This window comes from Manacus candei, unplaced genomic scaffold (assembly GCF_025592945.1).
Source record: "Manacus candei isolate 608988 ecotype Guabito, Panama unplaced genomic scaffold, ASM2559294v1 h1tg000010l, whole genome shotgun sequence".
Taxonomy (NCBI): domain Eukaryota; kingdom Metazoa; phylum Chordata; class Aves; order Passeriformes; family Pipridae; genus Manacus; species Manacus candei.
The window spans coordinates 1,016,395-1,028,583 of NW_026138058.1; the positions used below are offsets into that span (position 1 = coordinate 1,016,395).

The following is a 12,189-nucleotide window of genomic DNA, read 5'->3' on the forward strand; positions in this document are numbered from 1 at the left end:
CCCACTGATGTGAAGAAAATGTAAGGAAGGAAGTGAAATTATGGGAGAGAAGGTCGGGCTGGGAGACCGTTTTACCAGTAGTGAGAGGAGAAGACAAAATAAAAGTTAGTTTTTCAAAGGCTCCCTTTGAAACGGTTCTTCATGGTTCTGTCTGCAGGGAAGCATTGCCAGCATAAAGACCATCTTAGTCACTGATCAGCCAATGCACCGTTTTCCAACCTGAACGATTCTGTCGTTCTTTAGAGAGAACTCACTTGTCATGCCTGTGCATGTGATTTTTGTGGTTCAAGACAGAACAACTGTAGGATGAGTATACAGTTATCCTACACAGTTCTACACTATGAATGCAGAAGGCATCTAAAATCCCTGCAGGAAATGGATTGAGCTCTGGTTAGGTGTGTAGAGACAATGGAAATCTTGGATCTTATTCTGGGAGGATCCATAGTTCCCATGATTTCTATAATGCTTGCAAAATAGGATGGGCTTTGGTACCTTTACTCTTTTGCATGGTTTGTTCTAAATAGCATATGTTCATTGCTACTCTGTGTAAATCTCTGAATGCTGCACATGCTGCTCTCTCTGCACTGCTGAACTGATTGCTATTCATTTTGACATTCTGTTCAAATTACTTGTTTGTTTTTTTTTTTTTAAAAAAAGCCTCTTTGGTCTTGCTTGCTCTAACCTGTCTTACTAAACTTGTTTCTCACTGTAACCCTCTCTAATCTCTGTTTGCCTAGCACAGGCCAACACCATTTGCTTTTAGACAATCTCTTCATATTTGTGAGAGCCTTCTCCTTTGCACCTCGTGCTGTTTGGAACAGTTTTCTGTGACTGCTTTTTGACTTCCATGCTTTTTTCATAGCATAGTTGAAAACACGTGATGGTTTTTCCATTACAATTCCTCAAATTTTCACTCTTCCCCTGCTGTTATTTAATTCTTAAGATTTTATCATTAGTATAACTACATGGAGCCTTTTGGAATGCTCTGTGTGTGACAGGTGCAATGCTAAGTGCAGCACCTCTGAGCCTTGCCTTGTGCACGTCAGTCAGTGGTAAAGCTGCTGCTGACTGCAGTGTGTGCCGGCTTGGGCCTCTAGCACAGTTTCTATCAATGAAACTCTGTACATCAGGAGTTTGGTATTTTGAAATAATATATTGTTGCAGTCCTGAGTGACCTTTTTCTCTCAAGGTGGTACTTGCTTGTCTTGGCTCATTTGTAGCTTTGTTAAGTTAATAATAAAAAAAAAAAGGTGAGGTGAAATTTGGCAAACAGTTATCCTCTTTGTTCTTAATGTGTTTGGAGCAAAGAAGTTCATTCTGCTACATACTGACGGGAGGTTAGGAAAATTAGAGGAGTAATATACATTCACCTGACAATACAAAAGGGTTTTGATCTTGAATGTTGCCAGAAGTGGAATGGGGTGAGGGAGTATAAGTCTATATAAAGAGACAAAGGCTTTATCTGCCTCTCAGAAGACTTCACAAACAGTATTGTTTTTTCATACTAAATAGCAGGTGAAAAATTTATTGAGGCTAAGCCCAAAGATGTTTTTGCTTGTCCTTCCTTTGGACAGCTTGACCTTCTGTGGTCATTAAGGTAGGAAATTAAGAGATGTTTTGCAGCAGTTCTTTATTTCCTTTCCTTTATGCCCTGGTGATATCCACTCAGTTGTGGATTTTTCCTTTTTAAATTTTTGGTAGTGTTCCATAGCCGTAGTCAGAATAGTATGGCAAAAGAACAAGTATTAATGTTCTCTTAAAATAAATGAAGTTTGTATGTTTCCACAGTTGCCCCAGCTACAGTTGTTTGCACATGATTCATCAGGTTGTAACTCATGCTAGGCTCTTTCCAAGAGAATTAATCTATTAGTATGGTGTAGTGACTGTATTATGGGCATAAATGAATGTGTGGATGTGACTTTTAAGCTATATCCTTTTTAAAGGGGCAAACTGAAAGTCTAAGCAACATTTATATTAATGGAAAGTGTGCTGTTCTAAAATGTCCTCCAGTTTAACAAAATCTGTTTGTACATACAGTCATCCTGTACCATACTCTTTGTCTTCCCACACTGTGTTCCCATAATGATGAAGCATCTTTTTACCTTCTAATAGACTGTCATCTTGTTTTAGCACATTCTGAATATCATGAGCAAATTGTTGGCTTATGTAATATCCCATCTGAGTCCAAGCTTTGATTTCCTACTGCCTGGTTGACACATCACATATCTCAGATTGCCAGGTCCAATTCACAAGCATTAGTGTTATTTGTTATAATTTGGCTATCAGTTTGGTACTGTCCAGAACACAAAGAAAGGTTTTGTTCTGTGTGACATAATACAAACAAGGCAAAACCATAAGGTGGTAGGTCCAAGGCTGAAAGAATTAAATTTTAATATTTTGTGTATGTTTGTATTTAAAGGTGTTATTAGATTTCATGTCTGATGTAATTCTTGGGCAGTAACAGTACAATTGGGTTAAGTTGCATTAATAACATCCCACTTATGGATGATTTATTTACAGATACGGACATCAGCAGATAGAGCAAAGTTGGAGGTGCAGGTAAACAGTACTGAATTCGTGGTGGTTACGTATGATTGTTCTTCTGTGTGTCGGTGAAATTATTTTTCTTTCCTCAGAAATACCAGGATTAAAGGTGGGAGGTTTGGCCCAAAATCTCAAGTACATAAAAATGTCAGGTACCTAATGTGTGCTGCGAGACTGATGACTGTACAAATGTTCTTTTTATTTACAGATATCTTGAGCTGGTACTATTATGTGTCTATGCCAATGCCAGCATCCACCTTCACCATTGCTGTGGGGTGCTGGCAGGAAGTTAAGCAGCAGTCCTTCACAGCTGCTATTCCAACAAACACTGAGTTTTCATTGCCATCTGTACAAGCTGATTTCAGGTTGGTGTTTATAATATTGTTGAAAAATGAGATATATGGGTAGAATTTCCATTTATTCTCTGGAATATGAAAATGAGTCATATTAGTACATGAATCAAAATAGAACTTGTTTAATCTGAACAGAAAAACCTTGACAGGAAGATAATTCCAAAGGCATTGTTTCATGGGTGTGGGTGTGGTTCTTTTTATGTGAAAACAAGCCGCTTGGTGAGCAATAGGGTTCATAAATCCCACTGTCCTCAGGATTTGTATCCTACATCCTGTGTTGCTGCAGCAATGCCAGTTCCTGTCTTGTTTCTTACAATGTCTATCTCTAAGATCTTTCATGTAACTGGACTCAGTCCACTCTGGACACCTAATGCCCCCTGCTAGAATATTGCCTGCTCACAATTCCCCTCCCCTCACGGACCTCCTTTAGACCCTCTTGTGTCTTCCTTGAGTTGTGAAGACCGGAATGAGACATGATAGTCCAGGTACTGCCTGAGCAGCTCTGAACAGAGGGGGTGGTTGTGTCTGTCTCTCTGCCAGCAGTGCCAGTGTAGCTGTGGGATCTGATTTTCCTTGGTGGCTGCAGTGTCACATCAGTGACTCATGTTCAGCTGACTGTCCCCCAGGAACCCCCATGTCCTGTTCAGCAGGGCTGCTCCCCAGGCACAGTCCCAGCCTGTGCTGGGCTCTGGGCTTGTGTCACCCCAGGTCAGGACTTGGCACTTGTCTGTGTTGCTCCTCTCACTGTTCCTGCTAGTCCCGTTCCTCCTGCCTGTCTGTTCCCTGTAGGACAGCTCTTCCTCTATGTGTCCCTCTAACCACCAGCTGGGTCTCATCAGCACACCTGGAGGCAGTGCTTCCAATCTCACCCTCCAGGGTATTTGTGAAGGTGATGAACAGTGTGAGGCCCAACATGATTTCCTAAGGAGCTCCACCTGTGCCAGGCTGCCTGCCGGAGTGAGAGCCATCCATCACCACTCGGAGTGCAGCCTGGGGTCGGTTCTGTGCTCATCCTGCAGACCACCAGCTAGGCTGTCTCCTGCCAGTTTGTCCAGCTGTGGGAAACTCTAATCAATATTTTGCAAAAGTCCAGGCAAACGACTGCCGGTGCTCTCTCCCCTTGTCAACAGAAATTGCTATTTTGTTGTAGAAGGTGATTTTAGGTGAGTCAGGTCATAAGTATTTGAAACTTTGCCAAAAAAAGCCTTGCCTTTTAGATAGCTGTTTTGGGCTAATGCTGTGTTAACATTAAGACAGTGGAAGTCCTTATGGTTTTGGTAAAGCTAGTGAGATTTTGGAACATGAGAACATAATAGGGTTATTTTTTTTGAATTCAAAATTAAAGGATTCTGATGGCTTGCATCCTGGCTAATTTTGGTTAAAAAATTTGTTATTAATGTTGAAATTTTATTAATGTTATTAATGTAGAAATTTTTATAATTTACCTGGGATCAGTAAGACATGCCTATGCAAATTTTAAAATAGTTTATAGGTTTGATAAGCCTCTAGAAATTGTTTTGTGTTTATTCCTTTGCCATTTTTATGTTTATAATATGACTGCCTCTGCTGAAGTAAGCTGTAGAACTTCACTATAGTATTCCTCTCTACTGTACAGCACATTTGGTAATAGGAATTTTTATTGATTTGGTGCAAAAGATTATTTTGACACAGTGTTGCTACCTTTTGTAAAACTTCTGAAACAGAGGAAATATTTTTGTAACTTTTTGTCAGTGCAAGTTTTAATCCGTGCGATGGTCATTGTTATGAGTTGATCTGTGTAATGGTTACTGGATGAGTTAACTGACACAGTGTGATATATCTGCAGCAGTTGAGTTGGTGACAGTGGAAGAAACAGAGCTAATGTGTCTCGGGGGGGGGAAAGATAAAAAAAATCCCCAAATCCTCTGCAGCAGGGTGTCTATTGCATAGACAAAAAAGGAAACCCTAAGTGTTTTGCAGCTAATTAGGACATAAAAACTTATGTCCTTAGAAATATGCTCTTACAGTTACATCCAGTTGATCTTTATTTAGGGTTAGCACAACAGAGATTGTTACTTATTTTAGTCTCTGAGACCAGGTTACCAAACTAACATTATGCACAGTAGCAGACATTTCTAGAAAGGCTGTGAAATGGATAGAGAAGCAAATATTAAGCCTATGCCTCTGATAAGGTAATGGATATAAACTCTGGGCATCAGGAAAAGGAAGGAGTTCTGAAAGAAGCTATTGGAATGTGTAATGTAATGTAATTTTTATCCAGGTGCCAGTGAGTTTGGCTTAAGGAGACTGTATCAAAGTAAATGTTAAATGGAACTATGGTGTTTTTAACTTTATCTCCTCGTGGTCATTTAAGTACTTGGCAATTTTTACAAGAGAGGGGGTGCTGGCTTTCGTGTTCCTGCCTAATCTTAACTCTGATAATAAAATACAAAGTGACATTGTTTTAGAGCAGAAATATACTGGATTAGACCATGCTTAGAAAAAAAAAAGTGTACTGATGGATGCGGTTTCTTTACATACATAATCAATGAAAGAACTTTGAGTCCACATCTTTGACAGAAAGACTTACGTAAGGTGCTAAAGTGTTGACACTGCAGCAAAATCTTGTCCTTTTCTAGATATTATCATTTTGTTTTCTGTGCCAGCACTTAGCTTCAGCATGATCTTCCAAGTATAAATGCTTTGGGCAATGCTAGGTGCCTGTCCAGGCATAGTAGAACCAGGTTCTTTAAATTGAAATTTCAAACCAAAGAGAAGCTCTCCACTGAACAGAAGACAGGCTAACAGGTGAAAACATGAAGTTGATTTCTGTTTAGATATGAGTCTATTTGGGCAGATAACTTATTATGAAGGTATATGACTCAGTGTTGAGGAAGGATTTGATTTACCCCTCTTTTCTTCCAGCTACAGCTCTGAATATCCTGCAAAAGTAACATAAAGTAAAGCTGAGTCTGATGTGGCATTATTGAATGTCTATGGTGATAATCCTGAGTTGATATTTACTGCTGTTCTTTACTTAAGAAGAAAAAAAGAATCACTAAAAGTGAGAGAATTTAGTAACAGCAACAGAAAAAAATCCCTCATGGAATTTCATTCTAATTGCACGTGTTTGTGTTAATGTATGTTAACATGTATGGGATTTTATTTTCGTAGTCAAATTTGAATAGGAATTTTCTGAATAAATGCTTTTTATTGTTATTAGTTCTCTTTGCATATATTTTGAGCATTTATTCCTTTGATGCATATGTGTTATAACAACAAGACGTGACTACTGTCTTTTTAGTTATGAGTAACAATTATCAGTTCTACTCATGTACTAATGAATGTTTTCACAGTGTGTGAACAGTGTGAGAATACAAGTGAGCTGCTTTTATGGAAATTCATTCTGTCTTTCTGATGTCTGGAGAACATCCCTGTCTTAGCATAGTCAGTCGGGCACATTTCTGATCTCACATTAAACTGTTGGTTTGTTTTGTTGTTGTCAGCTGGCATGAAGCAATGTGTGGCCATGTGGGATATCCCTGCCGTTTCCAGAACCCTGCAGTGAGCTGGCAGGCAGTCATTCCTCACAGAGTCTTCTCTCCCTGCTGCCTCGTGGAGCTCTGCGAGGAACGTTTGCTCCCGCTTATCCCTCAGTGCCTCTCGGCTGCTTTCTCCACGCTGGGTACCCACCCCTTCTCCAGGCTTGATGTTTTGATAGTTCCTTCTAACTTCTCCAGCCTGGGAATGGCCAGGTAAAGAAACTTCTTAGTATCTCATCTCCTGTGTTTTGTTTGACTTCTTTTAACTGCGTCAAATTGCTGTCAATATAAAGTTGCTGCACTGTTTTACTTAAATCAACTTAAAACTTTGTTCTGACTTCGTGTGAGTAGGTTTGTTTGCATCCTTTGTGATCTTTATTTTAGTTTTAACAAGACTTCCTTTAGGGAAGGAAAATATAAGCTTATTAGCTGTGTAGGTCTGAATTTCCTCATTTGCCAAACTGAAGTTGTTTTATTGGTTTTGTTGATTTAAGTACTTGATGCTGCACTCATTTTGTCTTGTTTTCTTTTGGCATCGATGTTACCATTATGTTTTGATAGAACAAGGGCATGTTAAAGTCTAGATCTAGAGTTTCCTCATAAGCCTGTCGTGATTTATGAGTTTCTGCTCAAACATTGGTCTTCAGAAGCTGAGTAAGGCAGATTGTAAGGATCATATTATCAAGTTTTCATGGAATTGTGAAAAATAAAAAATTTAAATACTTTTGGTTTTGCAGTATAATTTCCAGTGATGCAAGGACAATAGAATTTTGGCTCTATTAGTTGTAAGACAATGCCTAGCAATTGAAATTCCCCATTCACTTTTAATTTTTCTTTAAAAAGTATTTAAGTTGGTAATGAGAAACTTTTTGTTAATAGCAGAGATCAAAACACTGTTTTTATTCACTAGTGCCAACAGTAGAGTGGATTCATGTAGGCAGATGTACAAAACATCCAAGAGAAGAATTAAAGGTAAAACTCTGTTAGAAAATAATGACTGAAAGGAAAGCTGTATTCCCAGACTGTATAGTTTATATTGTGGAGCTCCTGAGGCAGTTGTCAAATTGGTTTGATATCTGAAGCAATTTTAATAAAATACTTTCATTGTAACTTCAGATATGTAGGTGAACCAGAATTATAGAACCATAGAATGGTTTGGGTTGGAAGAGACACAATCATCTGGTTCCACCCCCTCTGCCCCATGGGCACAGACACTGAGACTGGGTTGCTCAGAGCCCCATCCAGCCTGGTCTTGAACTCATGCAGGGATGAGGCAGCCTTTTGGGTTAAAAGTAGAAAATTATGCTGGCACATAACAATATTTTGTAGTTCTTAGTATAAGTTTACTTGCCTTTTTTTTTTTTTTCTGAAGATCTAGAAAATTTAAAACTTAAACAGTCAGTCACCCTCCTCTGTCATATAAGCCTCGTTGCTTTGTAGATACTTTTTACTGGTTACTGGTTTTACTGGTTACTGAGCTTTCAATGATACTTCTTCACTGAAAGCATCAAGTTGCTTTGGGCCCCTGCCACAGATTATATTCTGTGGTGCTTTGCATAGTGGTTTGATTTGGAGTGAAGTGTGATGTTCTTGAAACCATACAAAGTTTGCAGAGCTGCTTAGCAATTTTCTCTGACTTCAAAGGCATGGTACTAAAGGGTTGACACAAGTCCTTATGGATCATTGCTGTTATTAAGAAACAGGCCATTTTACTTAGCTTGTGATAAAAAGAGTGATCTGGGGAACCATGAAGGGCAAGACACACAAACAGTACAAAATGAATGAGAAAGCAGAGAGCAATGTCTGGCCAAAATCACAGCACACAGTAGGAGAAATCTTCAGGATTCAGTTGTTGATACGCTACTGCTCTTCGGGAAATTGCCAGTGCTTTCCCTGCATGTTTCCCACAATTTTTAGGGAAAAGATGCCTGCAGGTTTCTGTTGCAAAACCATTTGTGATTACTTGAGTCCAGACCTCGTGGTCAAAATACTGTAATTGTGCTTTCTTTGTGAAGAAGGTGAGAAAAACCCATGCTTTCATTCCCCTGTGCTGCTTCTAACCACTGTCAGTTCCAAGTGATACATATAATTGAATATAAGTAAAGGATGAAAGAATGGGTGTGCATACTTCCTGATGCTTTTCATTCAACAATTCCTCAAGCCAAACACATTCAAATTTTTCAAAATTTAAACAATTTAAGAAATAATTTGAGCTGTTTAATTATCAAGTTCTATTTGGGCAGGAGATTATTAAGTGACTCAGAATAGCTTGTTTGTTCTTGTTTTGTGTGATTTTTCAAATAGAGGCTTCTATGTATGTAGCAAGCTGCTTAAATGCTTAATTCCTGTGCATACAATGAAAATTGCCTAAATTACTTCAGTTAACAATAAGCTATGTGCAAAACTGTGTCCAAACCCACATAAAGAAAAAAAGTTAGTTATTACCTTGGGTTAAAAAGGATACTTTTTAATAGTATTAATTTTTTTATCTTCTAGTCTATCTGTAGCAGTATAAACATAACATAGTATGCCAGCACATAGGAGGTACTGTTATGAGAATTCTAATTGTACTCCTGCCTACCAGTGAAGGAAGTAATAAATTTTAGCCATTATCTGAAGTATCAGGGCTTGACAGCATTTGGCATTTTTCTTTGTCTGTTCCTCATCAGGTGATACTTACTGTGGTTTTCATATCCCCAAATACTTCATTTTATTTGGGAGGGATGTTCCCCAGCATTTTAGATTGGGGTGACATTCATGATAGTTCTTGCATGGAGTGACCTAATTAGGCATTTTAAGCTGTCTGTTTTAGTGGCAGCTACTCTGGGTCAGCTGCATTTCTCTTGGAGTCTGATAGATGCTTTATGAGAAAAACTAGTTGAAAGCATATTCATTTCACCTGTGTTTTCTCTACACATTTTCCTGTTTCTCTAATTGGCTGTGGACTTCTGTATGGAAATGGGATCTTGCCTGTGTATAATAATTGCAGCCATCCCCTCTTGCTTCCTGCAGATCTTTGAAGCTGGAGGATTTAGTTTTGTACTCTCTCTTGGTTATATATGGTTTCAGTTCCAGTGATTCAGTATACCTGCTCCTAAATTCATGCTAGTAAAAGAAGGATATGGTCTCTATGTCTTTGTTGATGATATTACATTGAACTGTACATAAATTAAATTAATAAAGCATTGCAGACCATATTTAAATAGTTTAAAAGCCAGAGATTCAATGCTTTCTATAGAATGTTGAGAATCTCATGAACACCTAAGAGTACTTAATTGTCTGATTTTTAAGTTCTTTCACTAGCAGAAGAGAGTGAAGTTGAGTAGAAGGAGTAGGGAAGTGTGTCAGACTGCAAGCCCAAGAGCTCCTAATTAGATTTTTCAAGGAAGAGATCCCTGACCACACGCTACACTGAAAGGTGCACATCATTCATGTACTTGGAGAACTAAGAGATTAGAATCAGGAGATTAAAAGTAGCAGTATGTTTTGATGCTGTTGATGGTACTCTACTCCCTTAGGAATTGGCAACCCCATTGGCATTTAAATATAGGAGGTATTTCACTGTTGCAAATGCTCTCGTGAACAAGCAGTTCCTGTGAACAAAGCTGAATTACTGATTTCAGATTAAAAATAGGGTCTTTACATTGGTTATTTGTGCTCTTCAAATCAGTTCATTCCCAGTCTGGTTTTTTGGATCACATTTGCAAACCCACTGTTCCAAAGTCTCTTCCCACAGACCTACAGCTCAATTTCCTTTCCTTTTGTCAAAACCTGAAGAGACTGAATGCCTTGTCCTTTTTCATTTCCTCAGGAAAAATATTCTTTCAAATGCAGAAGCTCTGACTTCTGGTGCCACCTGAGCCTGTGCTTGAGACCTTGACTTCCCTGTCAGTGTTTAATTGCATAAGTCCTTTCACAGTCACACCAATCTCTTGTGTTGGTGGTGTTAGAAACTGCTTAGCAGCTTTCTACTTCTTACAGAGCAAATATGCTGATGTTTATTTTACTCCCCTGGGGGTTGTAAGCCTTTGTTTGCATTCAGCTGAAGTACTCTTTTTGAAACAATGGTCTTCAAAGTCTTTTGTTCGGCACACATTGTTTAAATAACATAAGATTACTGCTCTTTCTGTTTGAATTAATGTATTTCAGATGTACTAGTTTTGTAGTAAGTTCTAGCACAAGGAAAAATTCTTAGCCAAGTACTGTGTATAAATAACTTGACTAGCCACATCACATGTTGCTGGGATCTAGAAGAATATGATGAGAAAAAAATCCCATGGTCTTAGTTTTTCCTTGAACACTCAGTAATGACTGTGGTATAGGTGGACTTCTGGTCTTACCTAGTTTGTCTGTTCTTGAAGGCAATTATGCCCAGCAGAGCTAGTAAGTTAAATGGAACCAATGAATTTCTGATCAAGATACTGACATTGTCAAAGTAGGAACCTAATGTTATGTTGTTTGAATTCTATTTAGGCTCTAAAATCAGTGGCCTCATTTTCAACTGTGCTGGACACCCTTGAAACCCAGATGATGTTTGGTGACGGAAACATAGAGGATGCTTGGAATATTTGTAAATCAGGTCAACTAGCTGGCTAAATATGGGTGTAGCAACCCAGCTTTCAATTCGTATTTCTAAAGATCTTATTCACTCTTCTACTCTCATGTAAAAAAGTGGTCTTTGGTATTTAAGAGGAAAGAATACCCCTTTCTTCCGAGCATGGTGTATCAGCAGAACTCTTGAGTGTTTCCGGTCCCTGTCACTAAGGTTGTTAACTTTTTAAATTGAAAGGGAGGAAGGCTCAAGCAGCCTCTTTGATCTGTGCCTCTGTGACCACGATTTGTCTGTTCTGTTGTCTGCAGAGTTACAGTGACTGCTGATAAGTGCAGAGAAAATCAATATTGGAAAACATTCAAGGGTCAAATTTAAATGTAAAACCTTTAGTACTGTTCAGTCTTGCAGAACTGTGTTTGACTCTTTCACTCAGCTGTACAAGTCTTTTGTGAGTCTGTACAGTAGCGAACACTTTTTTGCACAACATTTTCTGACCCTTGGCTGAAGCCTGAAGTGTAATTTGCTACCACTGCAATCACAGTCCTTCATCCAGTTGTCATTTTACTACCAAAACAGGTTTTGCAGTACTTTGGGCATAATATATTTCCTTATTAATGTGCTGAGCTGCCTTATTGGTCTATTAACATTATTCTTTATAGAATAAATCTCATTAGATGCCCCATTACTTTAAACCGAGACTATATATTGATACATGAAGCAATTGCTTCTGGTTTCTCTCCCTCCCTCTTGGCTTTAGCAACAAAAAATGTAATTTCTTCTTAGAGTAACTGGAGGGTTAGTAGGGCTCTTTTGATGCTACTGTTGAATAGTAACTGCATTTTTAAATTCTAGGATTGGAATTATGGAAGAGGCTGCTAGCATCATTATAGTTAGGGGTACCTAAGCATTTCCAATATAAACTTGTATTTCAGTGGTTTATTACTGTCTGTAAGGACTTTTTTCCAGCTTAAAGCTGGCATAAGGTGTTTTGGCTTAGGAAAAGTGTGTGTGTGTATTGTACACACATATGTGAGAGGCCAGCATGTTTCTATGCTTATTATATTTGTTACATATTACAGAGATATTATATATATATATATGTGTATGCCTAATAGACGCGGGTGGGACTCCTGGCTGCTGGGATGTCCCCACACCTCACAGGGGGACCTCAGGCTGCCAGGACCTTCCCGCAGCACGTGGGCGGGACCCCTGGCTGCTG

At 38.7% G+C, this 12,189-nt stretch overlaps 1 protein-coding gene across 13 annotated transcripts in view; it reads left to right on the forward strand.

The window, feature by feature from the left end:
- The window catches only part of AOPEP (aminopeptidase O (putative)), a 161,637-nt gene that overhangs the window by 15,388 nt on the left and 134,060 nt on the right, over window positions 1-12,189 (forward strand). For all 13 annotated transcript variants that reach the window (XM_051777338.1, XM_051777340.1, XM_051777346.1 and 10 more), the window contains 2 exons: window positions 2,753-2,909; window positions 6,383-6,631. In XM_051777338.1, the coding sequence (XP_051633298.1) occupies window positions 2,753-2,909; window positions 6,383-6,631 (406 nt within the window). The remainder of the gene's footprint in view (window positions 1-2,752; window positions 2,910-6,382; window positions 6,632-12,189) is intronic.